Below are 19,890 nucleotides of genomic sequence, written 5' to 3' on the forward strand. Positions count from 1 at the left end.
AGGTCTCGTCATAGCTGCACCAGGGAACACGGCACCGCTCCCCGATGGTGCCAAGGGGGCAGCTGGTGACACGGACCTGCGCCCCATGGTGCTCCTTGCGTGGGTGCTAGGGCAAAACCTGATCTCCCCATTTGGGGGGGTGCAACACCCCTGGGGTCCCCACCACACAGCACCGCCACTCTCAGGGTGGGACCAGGAGCCGCTGGAGGAGCGAGCCTGAGCGCCCACGACAGACGGGCACAGGTTTGGGGCAGCTGCGGCAGGGGGGTTTCACCCCTGCAGGGGCTGCAGTGCTCTGGGGTCCACGGGGCTGTTGTCAGTCATTAATCATGGCTCCTGGCCCATCCCTGAGCAGGGTCCTAGGCTGATCATGGGTGGGGGTGGCACGAGGCCGCCCACCCTTGTGCCCCGACAAGCTACAAGTGTCATAGTTTCATAGATGTTAGGGTTGAAAGGGACCAAGTGCCAAGGGCACTCCTGCCATGCAGATCAGTGGCTCCTGCCACTGTCCCTGACCGGACAGGACTGCTAGCAACCCGCCTGGGGCAGCAAAACAGCCCCTGCTCGAGCCCAGCCCATGCAGCCGGACAGAGCAGGGCAGACGCCCACGCGTGCGAGGGCCGGGGTGACCCAGGCAGGGCTTTGCCCTCATGCTCTAATGGGGCAAGAGCAAGAGCTTCTGCGCGCCCATCAGTGGCTCCCGAGGTGCAGGACTCTGGGGTCCCCTGCGTCCCTCAGCCAAGCCCTGTTGCAGCTTGGGAGGAAGGGACCATCCTCTCTGGCCAGGCTCTCTTAGCACCCACCTGTAGCAAGTGCCTTTGGCAGCCCTTTGGGAAGGTGCCGGAGCTTCACCCAGGTCCCTGTCCCTGCACCAGAGCACGTGGCTTCCCCCTGTCCTGCATGGGCCAGCAGCCTGGAGAAAGCCCCTGGCATGGGGAGGGAGCAATGCCAAGCCCGGGGCTGCCGGCTCTGCCCACCCAAGCCTTGTCCCACTCCTTGGAGGCAGCTCTCCAGCGCGGGACCCACCCGGCTGCCGCTCGGACCCGGCTCTCGGAGACAATGAGCTCCTTTGAGAGGAGGGCAGGGTGTGAGCAGGGCGCCCCAGTGAGCGGGGGACAAGCAGGACACAGCGCTGCCTCTAACAGCTCCTGTGGTAAAATGCGGATTTATTGGAAACACATGGACTATTTATAGGTGACATCAAAGCACGAGGGAGGTTTACATAGCAACAGGCTGGATTAGGCCAGGGCATCTGCTTTTTCTGCAGCCGGGGGCTCTCATTAGGCCCTTGGACTCAGAGGCACACCGGCCCTTTTCTTCCCCTCCTCGGGGGATGGCAAACATCAGGAAAGCAAAATATCACCACATGCCCGGCCACGAAAAATATGATAGGAATGAGAGAGTCAAATTACAGCCTGCGCACGTGCACGTGAGAGAGGACCACGAGCAGCAAAGGCCGTAGAAGCAAACAGGCCTGGGTGTGCAGCTGCTCCAGCCGAGCGCTCTCCTCACAGAGGACGTCCCAAAGCCCTGCGGTACAGCCGTGCAGGCGAGAGCCCTCCCTGGGCTGCTTCGCCGCAGCCCTGTGTCCCGGTGGTCATCACTACTGTTTTACACCTGTCCTGCTTTGGCCAGCTGAGCCTTGAACTCCCACTCCTCTGGGACAAGGATGAGCTTTTGCAGGCTGGGAGGTCGCCCATGTTGTGCTAGTGAAGAATCAGTTTCGACAGCATATCCGGCCGGCAATCCATAGCCGGCCCATAGCTCTGTGACATCAGGTCCCCGCGTGGCAGTGCTTCGTGTCCATTCATCCTCCAAACAGACGTGCAAGATTTGCAAAATCTAGTAATGCCGCCTGGATGCAGGGTGGGGGGAGTAAGGCCCGCAGGGCAGGAGAGGGCGCAGTCAGGACCAGCAGTCGGGCCAGCTGCTCCTTTGCATTTCTTCACTGGGTCCAGCTGCGTTTCATGGCTTCCCCTGTCGCCTCGCTCCCACACACCCAAGTGTGCTTTCACGCCACATGCTTGCATGCCTGCCTGATCTGGAGAGAGCGACTCTCCCGGCAATTGCCCAGTGACAGCCACGTCCACCGCCCACTGGGGAGCACCCTCCGGCTGCCTCCTGGGATGCCTCTTGTGAGCCAAGCTCGTCCTAAACCCTTGCAAAGCTGCCGCCCTGTCTTCCTCCAAGTTCTTCCTTAAACAGCTCCTTTTGCTGGGATACTGCCGGAAACCCTGGCCATGGACACCAGGCCTGTGGAAACCACTTGCCATGGGGGTGCCTGGTGCTGTCCCCCATCACCTTGTGCTTCCAACCGCAGCTCCCTCTTGTCTTCTGTCGGGTACCTAGCCTGTCGGTACCTTTGGGACAGGTTTTCTGTGTTTGGGAATGGAGCCACTCTGCTGCCAGCCTCTGTGGCCAGGGAAGCTGGTCCGCCACCCACACGTCCCCACGCCTTGCACAGCAGGTGCTGGCTTGCAAAGGTCTGAGATGCCGCTTGCAACAAATAGGCAGGTTGCAGTGGCAGCGGCGGCCACACCAAACTGCTCGGCTGGGCTTTGTCAGAGCGGAAAAGCATGCCCCAGCCCCGCGGCTGCAATACCAGTGCCACGGCCCCGAGCCTTCCAGTGTCCCATGAAGGGTTAACTGTGTTGTGGCCACTGGGCGTTCGAGAGGCAGGGTCCTGGAGGCTGCAGGACCCGGTGGAGGATGATAAATAGCCCAAGACGTTCTCTCCCCTTCGCTAATACTAACCGGGCCCAGCTGGGGAGCGGCATTAGCAACTTCCTATTCATCATTTCCAGCTGCCGTTGTCACATCCTGTAAATCATCCCGGCCTCCGGCTCCCTCCTCCTAGCTGGGCTGTTTCATGTCGCCCATCCCGGTGGTTTCAGGCCGGTCCCTAGCCCTCGCAGGTGCTGCCCGGCGGGTGTCATGGGTCGGGCCATGGCAGCTCCGTGGGCACGCTGCGCTAGGTCTGCTCTGCGGTCGCGGGCAGGATGTCCGTGTGCACGAGGGACCGGGTGTCTGCGTTCACGTTGCACCTTGTGTTCCAGCCTCCGGCATCCAAGAGCAATGAGCCGGCCCCACTCCTTCCCCGAGGGTTCACATTCAGAGTGCACAGGGGTCCCCCCGATCTACTTTCTGGCTCTGCCACCCTTGGGTCCTTTCAAGCTCTCCTCTGCCCCTGGGATGACAAGATGCTTTTGCTTTCCTGGCCTGCTCGCTTTGCAAAGGAGCCTTTGGAAGCAAACCCAGCAACTGAGGCACCCAAAGCCACCAGGCACTTCGGGAAGTGAAGGAGGACGCGGGGCACGCTGGACGGCAAGGTGTGAGCAGGGAGCAGGAGCAGATGGGTCCATCCAGGCTGGCCAAGGACCCTGAATGAGTTGCTGTAGCGGGCAGACAGCTGACGGAGCCGGGCAGCCGGGGACGGAGGTGAGCCCTTCTCCTCCCTAATATGAATATGTACCAAATTGGGCTGATGGCCTCAATGAGCTGAAAAGACATTTTTAGAGACGCGAGAAGGTGGAGGGAACAGGAAGGGGGCTGGAAACAAAGCCCTGGGGACGGCGTCCGGCTGGTCTGCCTTTACCTGCCAAGAGCCCCTGCTCCGGCTGCCTTGTAAAGAGCTGATGGATGACGCTCATAACGAGAGCGAGGGAGTGGCCCTGCCGCCCGCCACGATGGCTCCCTCCACGCACCGCGATCCATCTTCTTTATAGCGAGCGCCCGCAGCCGGCACCATCTGCGGCACTGGAAATACAATTATTGGGGCGGGGGGGAGTGCCCCTCTCGCTCCAAATTCGGCAGAGGCCTCGCACGGCCCCCCCGAAATGACTCCCCACCCACAGGGGACCTACATGGCACCAGCTCTCCTTAGGTATAATTACGGCCCCAGAATTAGCAAGTCTAATTCCCTTCTCCATCTCCAGCCCCCCAAAATGAGAAATTGAAATTGATCTCTGGGCTTTGTTGCCGGCCAGCGGTAATTCAATCAGGAAAGCCGCCCCCTCCGCTGCTGCGGGGGGTTTTCAACCTCGGAGTCTAATTTGCAAAGGACGGTGTCGAGATGGAGATGGAGATGGCGGCGGAGGCAGAGGGAGTCTCTGGCTCTGTCCCCGAGACACTCCTGGGGGCTCCCCTGCCGCCCCATGCAGCCGTGGTCCTTTTGGGGCTGCCAATTCGCCGCAGCAGCTCAAGGACCCTGCCGCTGCTTGCACGACACTCAGGGCCGACGTCCTGCCCTGGTCCCGAGGCCCCAGAAATGGCTCTGCATGGACAAGACTCTTTACTGGTCCTTTCCCAGCTAGCTTAGGAGCAGGACTGAACCGAGGGGCAGGTTTAAAAAAAGCGGATAATGAACATGAAAGGCTTCTGCACCCCTGAGACCTGAGTCCCCGCTCATGCTGGTGCACGTCTGGGGCAAAGCTGGGCCGACGCTGTTGTGTTTGCTCTCCAGTTTGCAGCAGGCTGCTTCTCGCAGCAGCCCCCTCAAGGCAGCACGGCCGCCTGACCGTCTTCTTGCACGTGCACGTGCACGGGATGCAATGTTGAGGATGCAAGAGTAAGACGGGCCCAGTGGGTCACGCCGGATTCAGAGGCACTTTGGCCTTGTCTGCACTATGACGACCTGCGCCGGCGGCCTGTCTCCATTAGGGCTCAGCCTGACTCGGCACACATGCGGCTGTCCCAGGGTTAACGCAGCAGCCGGCGCGGATGAACCCAGAGGAAAGCCTCCCGCTACCTCGTCCTGTGCAGGCGCACAGACACACCTTTCCTTCCAGGCCAGACCAGGATGTCCCAGGCTGCTTTGGCCTTAAAAGCCCCGTGGGCCCAGGACATCCCTGCACCTCGCACGCCCCTTCTGGCTGCTGCAGGGAGCTCGGTGCCGCTTTGCCCCGGTCCCCTTAGAAGCCCACTCGGTGACAGGAGAGGGGAGTGTTTTAAGGCCACCCTTGCAGGCTCTATAGCTCGTTAACGTGTCCCAGTGGGCATACGAGCTGCTCTGGCTGCGGGACCTTCCGCCTCTTGCACCACAAAGGCAATGGGAGAAAATGTTGCTGGAACGTGCTTGCCTTCGAGCTACGGGGAGGCCTCACATGGTCCCAAGATGCCTTCACCTCCCCAGCAGCATCCTGTGCTCCCAGTGGGCCTGGGGCTGGCCGCCGACTGCCCAAAGGTGACATGCGGTGCGGGAGGGGGCGGCTTTTGAGAAAGAGAAATGAGTTACAGCACGAGTTACAAGCATGAAACGGTCACGGTCCACTCCGGACATGCACAAGGAGGGATGGGAACCAAAATGACATTGCAAAGGCATGACATCCCTTTGTGGGTTCGGCCTTTCGAGCAAGGACAGGACGTGGGCCACGGGAGATTTCTGCTGTGCGCTAGGAAGAAGGGTCCAGCCTCGCCCTGCTTTGTTGGGGGAGGTCACGGTGGTGAAATGTTGCTTTGTTGGGGCCCTGAATTGGGGAACCCCGAGGAAAGCAGGAGCCCTGCGCTTTTCATCGTTTCATAGTTGGTAGGGTCGGAAGGGACCTGAGCAGATCATCAAGTCCGACCCCCATTTTTCCATTTCAACACTTCTATAATAACCCCCCAGCAGGCAGCCGACAGCACTGGGCAAGAACAACAGCTTTTGCAAAGAGATGAGAAGCCCTCGCCATTCCCCTTTCCCTTTTCTGCCCTCAGCTCTGCCCCAGAACAAAAGCTTGAGGCTGGATCAAAAAGGGCTGTTTTGATTTCCTGCCATAAGCTAAACCCGCCATAAACCTGGTGAAACCAAAATCTACCTGCAGGTTTGGCCCCGTTTAACAATCAGGTGCCCCTTGGCTGGGGTCGCTGCCCGTGCAGGCAAGTATGATGGGCTGTGCTCTGGCAGGGCCCAGTGGCGTTGGTGCCCCTGGATTTCCCTTCTCCTGTCCATGCTTCCCATGGCCTCACCTGGGCGAACAGCCAGGCAGATGCTTCATGCGGGATCCCCCTGTATCCCCGCAATTTAAATCTGTAGCTAACACACAGGGGCATGGAGCCAGGGCTGCTCGACTGTGTCCTGTGCCCGCGTGGCCCGCAGGTAGCTCCAGAGACCCCACGTTCTCACGGGGCTTTTGCAACAGAGAGGCCCGAGCCCTACCCCACAAAGCTCACGGCCTGCACTGCAGCAGGAGGTGCCTCTCCCCTGACCACTGTGCATTATAGGGGTGCAGCGCCCACCCCTGGGCCCTGCCCAGGTGACTGCATCTGGGTGGGGCCTGGTCTCTGATCCGAACAGGTGGCTGCTTTACCAGGCACACGGCTGGGCAGCAACGGACCTCAAATGGACGGTCAACTGGACCAAGTGCCCTTGCCATGCCAGTGTCAGCTTGGTGCCAGAGCCACCGCGACTGCTACCACCACGTTGCTGGGGTTCACCCTAACCCTAGCCTAATACTAACCCTACCACCATGTTGCTTGGGTTGACACTAACCCTAACCTAATACGAACCCTACTACCACATTGCTTGGGTTGACACTAACCCTAGCCTAATCCTAACCCTACCACCATGTTGCTTGGGCTAACCCTAACCCGGGGTACCTTGCAGCACCAGGCATGCGCTAACGGCACAATGGCTCAGTGCTAGGTCTGCTGGCGAGAGCCAGGGGAGGGGAGGGAGGACCTGGCTCTCGTAGAGCATCTAGACTAAACAGACTTGTTGACCACAGGTGGGTGGGGTAAGAGCAGCATGGACAGGGAAGCCCAGACCCTCTGACGTACCCAGGCACTGAACGCACACCGGCGGTTGCACAGCAGAGCCCTGGACAGAGCTCCGGGGCCGTGGCCTGCCCACTGGGCCTCACTGCCTCCCAGGAAGATCATGGGTCCTAGGGAAAAGCACCACCTCGGAGTGAAACAGCCCATTTTGGGAGGAAGGAAAAGCCCCCGAACCAGAGGCCCATGGAGGCGTGACGCCACCTTGCAGAAGGCAACAAAGGGGATTATTGTCCCTGCCGCCCCAAATCCTGGAGGACTGCAGCTTCCCAGCCCCACGGCGCCATTGTTGCAGGAAGGTGATCGTCAGAGTGTGACAGATGTTCAGACTCCATTGTCTTCCCGGTTGCTTCGGTCCCTTCCGCACCACCCCACCCCCTCCAGAAGAGCCGGTGGTAGGGACTGGGGGTTCCCGGCAGCCAGCGGAGAGGAGCGGCCAGCGTGGTAGGGCTGCAGTGCAGGGATTGCAGCTGGCGCAGCCTCCACCGGGCTCCTTAATCCCAGGCTCTGGCCTCTGTCCTCTGCCTGCCGCTGGGAATCCTTCTAAGCAAAGGTGGCTCGTGTCTGCAGTGGAGATCTGCCCTGGCTATGGCCATCAGCTACCGAAGTCCCCGGTCCTTGTGCACGCATGCAGACAGGCCAAGCCATGAGACGTGGCAAGGCTTGCAAGTGGGGTGAACAGCGGCTTGGCTTCTCTTCTAGGTCTCTGCACTGACCCAGCCACACGAAGGCATGTCCTGGATTGGTCTGTCTACACATGGGCTTGGCGTGGACACAGCTGAACTGGGGTGAATTGTGGCTGAGCCTCCCTGCCCCAGAGCTTCGCACTAGTGCAAATGCTCCAGTGCAAACAGCTGGAGCTGCTTCTCCTGACACCAGCGCGTCTCTTCTTGCTCGTCTCAAGCGAGACTGAAGGTAGCAGGGCTGGATCTGCACCTGGGGGAGGCATGTCCCCAGACCAGCAGAAACAGGCGCCAGCGGCTGCTGAATAATTAACAGGATGTCAGCGCAAATGGGAATGAGCTGGGAGAAAACAGCCTGAATTATTGAAGAGCCTGGTGACATCTGACATGTTGCTTGATGCATTTCTGTGTTTTTGCAAACACACGCCCGTGTGTGCACAGATCTCTCCATGCACACACCTGACACAAGCATGCTTTACCTCTGCTTTTGACCCCCGTGCCTCAGCAAAGGCCTTTCCGATCCATAACCAGGCCTGGTCCCTGGTGGGTTACACGAGCTGCGCAGGGAGATGGGAGACCTCTGCACCCACTGGAGAAACTGGAATCAAAGCCCTGGGGCCGTGAGCAAGGGCGTGTGCAATAGGGGAGCAATGGCACAAGGGCACAGGGCACCTTGTTCATAGTCTGAGCTGCAGCCCATGCCCTGCAGACCACTAGCACGCAGCAGGGAATGCCCCGGCCACGGCACGTAGCCCCTGGTATCCGGTAATGCCTAGGAAGTGGGTTAATCACCCATCCCCGTACAGCGAGGAAACCTGGGTGGCCACAGCCTGGGCAGTGATGCGGGCATGGATTATAGGGATTATATGGCTCTGCCCAGACACCTGCACCCCGAGCCGTGAATCTCCCCAGCACCCCACTGAGGCTGCTCCTCCTGCCCTGGGGGCTCGGCGCCTTTTCCCCTCCATGTGCCCTCTGACTCGCACGCCCCAAGCAGCCCCAGGGGATGGCCCCTGCTCCCTCCCTCCTCCTGAGACCACAAATCACGCCGGGCACCATGGATGGGGGCAGGCGGGCAGGCAGCCCTGTGACGGGTGCCTGATGGGGCGGCAGATGCCCTCCAAAGAGCGGGACGGACAATGCGCACTTGTCTGGCTAGGTGCTGGGGGAGCTGGCCCTGGCCCCAGCCCTGGCCCCGGCCCCGGCCCCTCCTCTCCCCCGGCGCTGGGGGAGAATTTATGGGTGCGGTATTGTGCTCCACAAAGGGTTACGGTTCGGGCCACCCCAGGACCAAATGCCGCGCGGGTGATTGAAAAGGCAGGTCTGCCCTGGGCCACGGGAGCTGCCGTGCTCTGCTCCCCCCCATAAATCTGAGAGGCGCCCAGAGCCCCTGCCCCAGCCGCGTGATTCATGGGGGGCGGGCACCCCTCTGTGGAGGGCAGGGCGGCTGCCCGGGAGGGAGCTGCTACCACCAGCCCAGCAGGCAGGTGGGTCCAGGGTCCTGCCCCCGGGAGAGGAGCTTGGTGCCGACCCAGCCCACTCCCAGGACAGGCAGCTCCAGGAGGCCGGGATGCAGCTGGACCTGCACTGCAGCACGGGCCCTCTCTGCACCCCGAAACACGGCGCTGGCTTCTCCCTCCGCACACGTCTTGCCGTCGCTTCTCCAGAAATGTGGGCAGGGAAAGGGTGCCTGGGCGCTTCCCCGCGCCTTGCTGGAAGAGCCTGACCTGCACACTTGCAACGAGCATGCCGGTGCTGAGCCCCAGACCTTCCTGGGGGACCCAGAGCCGCGGGGCTGGAGGGACGCCAGAGCCCTGCCAGAGGCAGGATCCGCCCTGTCCAAACCGGTCTGTACCACCCTGGGCTGTCCTGGGGCCTCTTGCTGGGGACAAGGTGGGGGGGACGTAGCATCCTGGCTCTGCTCCCTGGGGATCAGTGTCGTCCCTGGGAGAGAGCCGGGTCTCTGGGTGGCACAGAGGACCCGTGCCCGGATGCCAGGGGCAGCTGCAGTCAGGTTAGCTGCACTCGGATCCAGGTTAGCTGGACCCAAGGGCTGGACTTGGCCCGTGACCCAGCCCTGACCTGCCGGGGTGAGCGAAGCCCGTCCCGGGATCTAAATCAATGCCCTCCACTTCCCTCCCCGGCTGAGTTATTGCACCCTGGTTTTGTGATGGAGATGACTGGGCAGTGAGGAACGACTGACCTGGGCCAGACCACCGGGCTCGGGCTTCCCACCGGCCCCGCGCGGGAGGGGAAAGATCAGGGCTTTGTGCCAAATGCTTCCTGCCCCCGCGCCCTCGGAAGCCGCGAGCACTGGTGATTTAGTGTGGCGGGTTCATGGGGCTCAGCCTGGACCAGCGCTCCCCACCGTGCCCGCGGGGAAGCGGCAGGTGTCCAGGTCGGCGGCTCCTCCTCGCTGGTGGAAAAGCCAACCTGGCTGCCGCATGGGCCCAGCCCGTCCCTACATTCAGCCAGCGCCATCCTGGCACCCCCACCCGCAGCTTGGCCCTCTGCGGAGGCGCCCATGCTGCCTCAGCCTGGGCCAGGATGTCCATGACCCCTGAAGAGCTGAGAGCTGTTGCCCCCAGGAGGAAGGGGCTGCACAGCCCGCCTCTGCCACTGACTCCCTGGGCAGCCTTGGGCAAATCACTCCATCGAGCCCAGGCCTCAGTTCCCCATAGTGCTTCCCTGTGGCATTGAGCTGGCCTGGCTGGACCCTCTCCCTGTCCTCAGGGCCCAGCTAGCACCCAGCTCACACCTGGCTCTGGTGCTGGTTGATCCCCAGCCAGGAGGGGAGGCAGGGGCATGAGTGTAAAATGCCCTCGACAAGCCTGGCAGCTCCCCGGGGAGAACCAGACCCCTCGGTGCCGGACGCCTGGGCCACAGGGAGACAAGGCCGGACAAAGCATCCCCATGGCAAAGCAGCCAGCCCCTGGTTCAGACCGGTGGGTGCTGGCCCCCTCCCTCCCTCCCTTCCCAACCTCCGGGTCCTGGCAGGGCAGCAGCTGCTGTACGAGGGGCAAGAACAGAGCCCCCAAATGTGTGAGCCGAGCCAGGCATCTCCCCCCTGCACCCATGCAGCAGCACGGGGCCCGGCCTTCCTTCCCTGGGGCGGGAGCCCCCCCTCGTGACCACCACAGGCATTGCACAGTCACGTCCAGGCAGGAGCTGGTGCAGCCCGGTGATGGCCCTGTCCTGCTGCACTGGGGCACCCGCCCTGGTACATGGCTGTGCTCACCCCAGCCAGGCCGTGCTCAGTGCCAGCAAGCACTCAGCACGGGGAAGCACCCATGCCCCTAGTCAGCCTGAACCAGAGGAGGGGCGGATGGACCAGTCCCCACTGGCAGCTCAGGGATGGGGTCCTGGAGATAAAGGGACTTGCCCAGGGTCACCAGGGTGGTAGTGGCAGAGAAGAGAACTGAACCCTGATATCCCCCAGAGTCTAAACCAAGCCCCTCGCCTCCCACTGCACAGTCTGAGTGTGGCAGTGCCCGAGGCCCCGTCAGCCTGGTGCCGGGTTACCCCGGGTGCCACAAGCCAGGAACTCCCCCCCCAGAGCCAAAGCACCCCTTCAGCGAGTGAGGCCGGGGACGTGCGGGTCCAGGGGCAGTGTGGTGGGTCAGGCAGGAAGGACAGGCAGAGCCGGAGCCGCCCACCCCTCTGCCGAGCTGTAATCTGCTCAGAGACTGCCACGGATTAGCGGGCCGACTCCCTGAGATAACCCCGCCAGCCACCAAGCTGCTCCTGGCCCTCCCCGGGCCACAAGCCAAGGAGGAGACCTAGGCCCCGCTGACGGTACCAGGCCCCTGCAGAACTGCAAGTCCAGGTCCAGGTTTCCTTTGCCCTGGCAGGTTTCCTCCTCTCCTGCAAGCGAGCCCGCGGCTGGTGAGTGCGATGGCCCTGGCTGCACGTCTGCTGGAGGCCGGCGCGGGCACAAAGCACGCGTGGCATTGTACGCCTGGGGCCTGCTGGGTCCAGCGGCTCTGGGCTGAGCCGCAGCCGTGGGAGCTCAACGTGACCCTCTCCTCAGCTACCAGCACCCGACCCCTCCCGGGAAGCCCTGAGCCATTTTAAGTAAGGGTTTACATTAAGAGGCCTTGCTGGCTAAGCCCGCATCAGCGTCCAATCTGTTGTGGCACAGGTACCCAGCCCGGGCCCAACCAGACGCTGCTTTTGCTGCAGGGAGGTGGGGGCATTTGCCGCGTGTCCTGAAGCCTCCCAGCTCGGCCGGCACAGCGACAGGACTGAGCAGAGGCCCCGGGCAGGACATCTACACATACCCAGGTACCTCTTGCATAGCATAGAGAGGGGCCCCCTCCCTGGCCTGGGGCACCGGGGACTCCCACAGCAGCACCCCAGCCCCACACCACCTCCACTGGCACCCACCCAGGGGTGCAGGTCCCTAAGGAAGGGGGCGGGATTCTGCCCCCGAGGACAATTCCCCTCACCCTGTCAGCGCCTCGCTGGTTCTGCCCAGAGGCTGCAGGGTCTTGTCTCCACTACGGCACAGTCGCCGCCCGCCCGCAGGGGTCAATCCTGCACCTCCTGCAGCTGCAGCTGCTGCCCTGCCTGGGGGCCATGCTCCAGGGCAGGGTTCCCAGGGCACGCTGAGCCCACCTCTAGTGCTCCCGCCCTGCAAGGCCGTGCTGGCGGCACGGCTGGAGACCTGGTGCCCTTCCCACAGCCCTGGGCAGGAAGTGGGGTTACAGGCAGGGGGGAGAGCAGGAGGGGAGCATGGTCCCCCCCTCCCCACTCAGTGCCCAGATCACAGCGCAGGATGCTCCTCTGCACCCCGTGACTGCTGCGGCTCTGCCCTGGGTGCAGCCTGGCATTGTCCTGGTGCAAATGAGCTGCTGGTGCCAGCTGCTCAGGGGCGGCGTTGGGGACTTAATCCTGGCGGGTTTCAAGGGCAAACGGAGCCGGAGGCAAGGTCCCATCCCTGTGCAATGCTGGCCTGGAGGCAGCATAGCGCAGGAGCAGGGCAGAGTCCCCCGTGCTAGCAGGGCAGACCGGTGGAGACACTGCTGTGGGCTGAGGGGGTGCAGGGTTGGGCCTGGACTTGCTGACCGGTGCTTGCCCCATAGGCACGGGTACCTGGAGGCACGAGGCCTGTGGTGGAGCAGAGAAAGCTCCTGATCTAGGGCCGGCCCCTGGCACCGCACTGGGCCCGGCTCCCCCTGCATGGGACGGATGACAGATGGGGGTGGAGGAGAGCACACTGCCAACCCTGCCTTCGACCCTGAGCTGCACTATGAGGAGGAGGAGGAGGAGGAAGGGGAAGAGCTGGGTGACACACTCAAGGCCTCTGAAACCAGCAGCATCTTCTCCGATGACTCCGTCTACCCCTGCTACACGCCCGTGCCCTGCAGTGGGGACCAGGGGGAGCTGACGCTCCACCAGTGCTGCGCCAGGAACTGTGCCGCGCTGCTGCGGGACAAGCTGGAGAGCGGCGTGACCAGGCAGGAGGCCGTGCAGCTGGACGCCAATGGCCGGGTGAGCACCCCAGAACTGCCCGCCATGGGGCACACGCAGGCCCTTGGCATCCCCTGTCCAGGCCTGGGTGTTCATAGGAGCTGGGGCGAATCCAGCTCCAGCATGAGCTGATGAACCAGTGGAGTGACCGGGCCAGTCCAACCCAGCAGGTTGCAGAGAGCCCAGATCAACCCAGCTGTGCTCCCATCCCTTGCTGGGAGGGTTCAGCTTGGTGCAGCCTGGCTGGATCCGTCCCCGAGAGCCTTTCAGTGCCACCAGCCCTGTCCCCTCACCCACCTGGGGAGGGCAGGGGGTCTCTGACATGCTGGCTCATCTGCCACCCCCAGAACGGGCTGATGGTAGCCTGCTACGCAGGCTTCTTGGACATCGTGGTCCTGCTGAGCGGGTGCCCCTACGTGGACATCAACCACCAGGACAATGACGGCAACACAGCCCTCATGATTGCAGCCCAGGCAGGTAGGCACCAGCCGTGCCAGGAGCTCCCTGCTTCCCTGGGACCTGCTGCGGCACGGGTGCATGCCTGTGCACAGACAGTCCAGCTTCCTGCACACCTCTGGGAGGGGCAGGGGCCCGCGACACACCCGGGGCAGTGCCTAGGAAATGGCTCCCCTACAGTAGCTCTGCCCAAGCCAGGCCTTCACGACAGACCAGACATTTTATCCTGCCGGGATGCAGAAAATGCTTCCCTCTTTTGCCCCTTGCCACAGAGAGAAGCACCCCCTTCCCACTCCTCCCCTCCTACCCCAGCTCGGACAGGCAAAGGAGCCTCAGCTCGGGAGACATCTCCCCTGGCAGGTTCCTTCCTGCTCTTACTCCCCAAGAGGCTAAGGCAGGAACGATGCATTTTGCATTTCACCTCCCCGGGGAAGCAGGTCAGACCTGAACATGGGCAGCCTTGAATGCTGTTGCATGTCTTGGCTGCCTCCGAAACTACCTCAGCTCCTCTCCCTGGCTGCTCAGGCCACGACATGATTGTGAACTACCTGCTGAACTACTACCCCGGCCTGGAGGTCGACAAGAGAGACGCCCGGGGCCTGACCGCGCTCATGAAGGCCGCGATACAGGGATGCAACAACTGTGTCACCGCGCTGGTCCTGGCGGGTGAGTGGCTTCCTCCATCCTCCATGTGCGGCTGCCCTGTGGCGGCCCCAGGTCCCCCGGTTTCCCGGGAAGGGGAGACTGCCTGGGTGGCACCCCTTCCTCCAAAAGCCCCTGGGGTACCAGGCGGTGGCACGGCCAGGGGGTGGCACCTGTTCTGCGCCATTCGTGCCCCTCTGTGGCCACAGGGGCTGACCTGAACGCAGTGGACCCAGTCAAAGGGAAGACGGCTCGTGAGTGGGCGGTGTTCACTGGGCGCTTCGAGACCATCGTGCAGATCCGGCGCCTGTTGCAGCGGCCTCGGGCCGAGCAGTTCAGCAGCGAGTACTTGCCCGAGTGGCCAGCCCTGCCCGAGCTGGTGGCCAAGGCGCTGGCCACGAAAACCAGGGGCGAGCGGATGCAAGAGAAGATCCGCTCCAGTTTCAGCTTCCGCTTCCCACACGACCCCGAGGTGGACGGGGTGATGGACCACATGGTCAAGATAACCACCAGCCTGGCCAGCCCCTTTGTGTCCACTGCTTGCCAGACCATCTGCCCCCTGAGCCCTCCAGAGGTGGGCAAGCGCAGACTAGCTGTGCCAGAGATCCTCAGGGCACAGGTGCCCAACGCCGAGCCCCCAGCCGAGGCCAAGACATGCTCTGGGGCCGAGGAGCTCCCCGGCTGTAGCCAGCCTCCAGCCCTGGCCTCATCCCAGCCCCGTGGTAGCATGCCCAGCTTCCTGCCCCTGCGGCTGCTGCGCAGAAGCAGCATCTTCCCCGAGGACCATGTCCCCAGGATCAAGCTGACCAAGCCACCCGCCCCGCCAGCCTCCGCGGAGGAGCAGCCGGAGGAGTCGCAGGACAGGAACACGCTGCGGCTGCCCAAATGGAGGTACAAGGAGCTGCGGGAAAAGAGGAGAGCAGCCAAGGAGTTAGAGGAGGGAAGCTGAGGGATGGGGACACGGGGAGCCCTGGACAAAGGCCTAAGATGTGTCCATTCTGGCCACCCCATGGATGCACTGGGAGCATGGCTAGGGTTGGGCAAGGATACAGGGCTCCTGCCCAACCCTAGCACTTTGCTTTCCCTGCTTCGACATTAGACCCCCTGCCCCGAAAGGCTGCTGAAGGCTCAGCAGCACAGTGCCCGGCCCCTACATGTCCTGCCACCCCAGGCATATCTGGGGTGGCATATCTGGTGCCCAGAGAGTGGACTGGCCACGATGGCACGGAGGGGTCTATGGGCCTTGGGCACTTCAGTGCCCAGCCTGCTGCATCCTGGCCTCAGGCCTCTGCAGGGCTCCCTTGGGCTGCAGGAGGTGAAGGAAACGGACCCATCCCATGGGGTGACCTCCGTCTCTGTCCCGTGTCACCAGCATCTCGCCCTCGCAGCGCAGTCGTGGGGCGCGGCAGGTCCATTAAACGCGGAGTGGTTGCCGTGTTAAGAGCTTTATTACGACCTGAGCCTCAAGGCTGGTGATGCGGCGGCTAACAGTGCTTTGTCCTTTTTCCGGGCATCTCCCCCAGGAGAGCGCAGTGCCTTGGGGACGTGACTTCCCAGCTGCGGTTGATGCCCCTGGCACAACTGGGGACAGGCCCCAGGTCCTGCTGGTCCTCCACGGGAGAGTGGACACAGCCCTGAAGCTGCAGCGGGCCGTTCCCCTTCCATCACCCCCTCGAGCGTTCCTACTCCCACTGCCCCATCCTACCGCTCCCGCCCTCCCCCAAGAGCTGAAGTGTGCCCCCAGGAGCCCCGACACCCAGCCCCTGCCCACCCTCCCCAGACACTGACCGATGCTTCAGAGGGAAGCGAAATGCAGCTCCTGCAACACATGTGGTCACTGCTGCATCGGGGGGCGGGGGGGTGGGGATTTCTTCCTGACCCCTGAAGCATGAGCTTGGACTACAGCCAGCGTCGCAGCACACACCTGCACGTGCACGTGGGCTGACGCCACTGCAGGAAATCCTGTCCCCTGAGCTTGGGAAGGAAGAGGAGAGACGGGGATTCCTGAGCCCCGAGGGGCCACCACAACCGGCCAGCCTGAGGCTGGATTCAAGTGCATCTTATAGGAAGATGCATCCTCTCCTTCAAGGCCTCCTAGCTGTGGGATGCCCCTCTCCCTCCCTGGCTCCAGAGACCCGTCAGGCCATTCTGTGCATGTTCCTGGCCCCGCAGGAGCTGACAGGTTGGGTTGCTTCCGCATCCATGACCCAGACCCACTCCTGTCCCTGGACCCCACAGCCCAAGGAGGTGGGCAAGCCATGCTTGCAGGGCACTCACTGTGCCCCTTGGGCCAGGGCCAAGACATGGGGCCAGCTCCTGCTGTGGGGCTGCAAGAGGAGGGGACATGTCTGGGCACAGTCCCCCATGAGCAGTGCCCTGCAGCCACAGGATAGGAATGCCATGTGGGTTACCCCAGCCAGCCCAGGGGCATGGGGAGGGCAGGCCTGGCCACAGGTGGAGAGGAGAGGATCCCCCCAGCTGCAGTAGCCCCCAACAGCTCAATGCAAATGAACCAGCCACCACCATCCAAGCCAGAGGCAGCAGAGCAGAGGAGATTCAGCGAGCCCTAGACAGATACCCCACGGCCCCCCGCTGCGGAGAAGAGGGACGGTTCCTGCCCCGGGAAACCTGTGGTCAGTCACACTCACTGCCCAGAACTGCAGACCTCCCCTCCCCACCAGCACAGACGGAGCAGGGACAGCCCCAGCCACATCAGCCATGCCAAGTCACGTGGCAGCTCCGTGCACAACACAACCCAGGAGTCCCGACCCTGTGCCCCACGTGCAATGCCCTGTGCCCACGGGATGCGATGCTCTCACTGTTGCTCTGGGAACATCCCGGGCTCCTCGACTCCCTGCCATAACCACCCAGCACCCTGCTCCCCACCCCGGGTGCTGGAGCCTGGCAGGCCTGCTGGCACAGTCCCTGGCAGCGCTGCAGGCTGTGCCGAGATGGCGTCTCACTGCCGGCTCCAACACGCCTTGCCTCACCTGCCAGGCTGCGTTCACAACATGTTTGAGCTGTCCACACACCTGTCGGCCCGGCAGCTGGAGCCACTTGAGGCCTTTCCAGGTGATGCAGACAGGCTGCAAAGCTCCTTCTGCTCAAGGTGACACCGGGGCTGCGGCCAGCAGGGAAGCCCTGCGGCCCAGGAAAGCCGGGCTGCTGCATCCCCCGGCCAAGCAAATAAGGAATGAAGTCCCAGAGCCCTTTGATCTCCATGGCCGGAGGAGAGGTAGACATGGGAGAAGAGGGGCAGTGCCCCGAGCCCACCCACAGTTTGCCCCCCATGCTTTGGAGGCAGGCATTGACTGCTGTCACTGCTGGCTCCTGTCATGGGGGGCACTGCCCCCCAGGCCCATTGTTGCCTGCGTGGACACTTTGCAGGTCCCCGGTCACAGCGCCTGGCTCAGCTTGGAGCCAGTGAGGCCAGGCCAGCATCCAGACACAGGGAGGGGGGCTGGCGCTCAGTAGGGGACTCAGCCTGGTCTGGCGCTGCAGGGAGGGGTGGCCGAATTCAGGAGCCTGGTGGCCTGAGGACCACCTCCTGCTGCCCTGGCCCTCAGGCCACCCAAGATGCCTGTGGCCAATTCACAGGGGTGTCCGGGGCTTTGTGCAAGGCACAGGGTGCCCAGGGGAAGGTGCTTCTGCATGCCCCCGGCCAGCCCATCGCTTCTCATTTCCTCCACGCATGGCTTGCTGCTGGTGCCAGCTCGCCGGCTCGGCACACATCTGAACTGGGGGCGGGCAGCACATGGAGCAGGGGAGCCGGCGCTCCGCACATGCAGTGCCAGGCGCGTTCCAACGGTGGGGGCGGGGGAGCAAGGCGCCGGCGGGAACAGGCTGCTTGGGGGCTGGGGGATCCGTTTTGCCCCGATTCTAGCTGCCCCCGACTTCTTTCAAGCCTCGCAGTCTCTCCAGCAGTCACCGCTAAGCACTCAGGAGGGGCTGTTTCTGGAAGAAGACCAATGTCCCTGTCCTAGGGAGGCTACTGCAGATGCCCTGTGCTTTCCCCATGGCGTTTTTGCACCCCACAGCGGTGGTGGGCATCTCCTGAGGTCAGCCTCGGCAGGGTGGAGGTACCTGGACTTTGCTGCTGGGCCCAGCCTGGCTGCTCACAGGTCTGAGCAGGGACCCCAAGAGCCAAACCCCGGGGCTCGGGTTGCACCCCTGAACGTAATCGCAAGGGATTGAAAGCAGCAGGTTGAAAGCGAGGCCTTGTTCTGCTGCCAGTGAACTAAGCAACCCCCTTCTGCGACTTGGTGTCCCCATGGTCCAGTGGAGGTCATGAGGAGTCACAGTGGGGTGTCTGGGAGATGCCCTGGGTGCATTGGCCCCCCTGGCTAGTTTTGTCCTTTCTGTGAAGTCCGGACCTTGCCGGCTCCCTCCCTACGTGCCGACTTCCCATTGGGAACTGCACGCCAGACGGGGGGTGGAGCGGGTTTGGGGTCAATGCTTAGCTCGACAGTCTGCTTAACTCTCTCACCCCACATTTATTCCCAGGCAACCCTGCTGCACAGAAATCAGTGTACGCCAGTCCTCAAAACACAGCCCACACAGGGCAACTCACAGTCCCGAGGCCTCTGCCCTGACCCCGAGAACCAGCTGCTGGCTTCGTGCTGCTCCCCCAGTGCCGCCGCGCAGTTTTCCTTCTCTCTCCTGGGCGAATTCCCTCTCCCGGCCTCGTGGTGCTGCTGCCTCCAGGTCTTTTGCCAGACCCTGGGAGAGTCCTTGGCTCAGTTCTGCCCTCGCTAACCAAACCCCCTCCCCTTCTTTCAGCCTCCACCCCCAGCTCCTCTCCCTAGGAGCCCTCCTATGGCCACCTAATCATCCTCTGCAGCTGGCCCAGGGCTCCCAGGCAGCCTGCAGTCACTCCTGACTGCCTGCCGCTGGCCATAGTCCCTGCAAGCCTGCAGCCTGGTGGAGGATACTTGCCGATGGTCGGGCCATGTAAGACTTTTGGCTGATTCCAAGGATTTGGAACTCGTTTGACCTGGTGCACAAAAAAATGTCCAAAAAAAAAAGCCTGCCGACTCCTCCAGCCTGGGGGCTCCTTGGGAAAAGTCTTCTTTCTGCTTAGCCCTCCAATCAAGAACAGGGAAATCCCCGCCCCCAGCCCGTCCTTGTTAAAAAATAGAGCAGCGGGACGAACAGAAGAGCCGACATCCTCTCTCTGCTCTGGCCGCGTGTGTGGGAGGAGGGTCAGCTGCAGCATGTGGCTGGGGAGGAAGGAGGTGCTGGCTCTGGGTAGAGACTGGCCTGCTGCGAGGCAACATTTGGGCAGTCGCAGCCTTTCCACCCCGCTCCCTTCGGGCCTGCTGGCCCCAAGCCTGCCGCTGTAGCTGGGCGAACGCTCTTGGTCATCTCCGCGCCCCTAAGCCAGTGATTCTCAACCGGGCTTCACAGCCTGCTGGGCGCTGTGAGATCCTTTCAAGGGTGCCCAGAGGAATCCTGAGCTCTCAAACCCTTCAGTCCTGTTGGGGCCTTTCTAGGTCTTTGCAGCAAAAGAGTGGTTTTGTTCTTTGTCTGTAGCCTAAACAGGAGCGGAAGCTCGGACCTGGCGTTTTCTGACGGGGCCTCGAGTCTAACGAGGTTGAAAGCCACGGCCCTAAGCCAAGGCCACATGCCCGGTCCCTTGCACGGGCTCCTGTGACACGTGAGCTGTCCAGAAATGGCAGTGGGAGGGTGGCCCGGTGTCAGACAGTCGGGACTGGAGCAGAGATGGTGAGAGCGATAACGTGTCTGCGAGGGCGGGCGCAGACTTCCTCCCCTGGCGGCATGGCAGCCGGTCCTTCCCTAATCAGATTGAAGCTGCCCGTTTCCCATCCCACAGAGCCATGAGATTCCTACCCCTGCTGCCCCACCCTTGAACCTGCCGTTGGCCGGA

At 62.6% G+C, this 19,890-nt stretch overlaps 1 protein-coding gene across 1 annotated transcript; it reads left to right on the forward strand.

The window, feature by feature from the left end:
- Positions 1-13,261: 13,261 nt before the first annotated feature.
- On the forward strand, positions 13,262-15,531 carry ANKRD33 (ankyrin repeat domain 33). Its single transcript, XM_019497560.2, has 3 exons — positions 13,262-13,382; positions 13,887-14,027; positions 14,213-15,531. Exons 1-3 carry the CDS (start codon positions 13,262-13,264, stop codon positions 14,950-14,952), a joined length of 1,002 nt encoding a protein of 333 aa, XP_019353105.1. The 3' UTR covers positions 14,953-15,531.
- Positions 15,532-19,890: the final 4,359 nt, after the last annotated feature.

The sequence above is a fragment of the Alligator mississippiensis genome, chromosome 15 (assembly GCF_030867095.1).
Source record: "Alligator mississippiensis isolate rAllMis1 chromosome 15, rAllMis1, whole genome shotgun sequence".
Lineage (NCBI taxonomy): Eukaryota > Metazoa > Chordata > Crocodylia > Alligatoridae > Alligator > Alligator mississippiensis.

Coding starts and splice junctions, on each gene's coding strand:
- ANKRD33 (XM_019497560.2), top strand. CDS start 13,262: ATGGTAGCCTGCTACGCAGGCTTCTTGGACATCGTGGTCCTGCTGAGC. Junction 13,383..13,886: donor CATGATTGCAGCCCAGGCAG/GTAGGCACCAGC, acceptor CTGGCTGCTCAG/GCCACGACATGATTGTGAAC. Junction 14,028..14,212: donor CACCGCGCTGGTCCTGGCGG/GTGAGTGGCTTC, acceptor CTGTGGCCACAG/GGGCTGACCTGAACGCAGTG.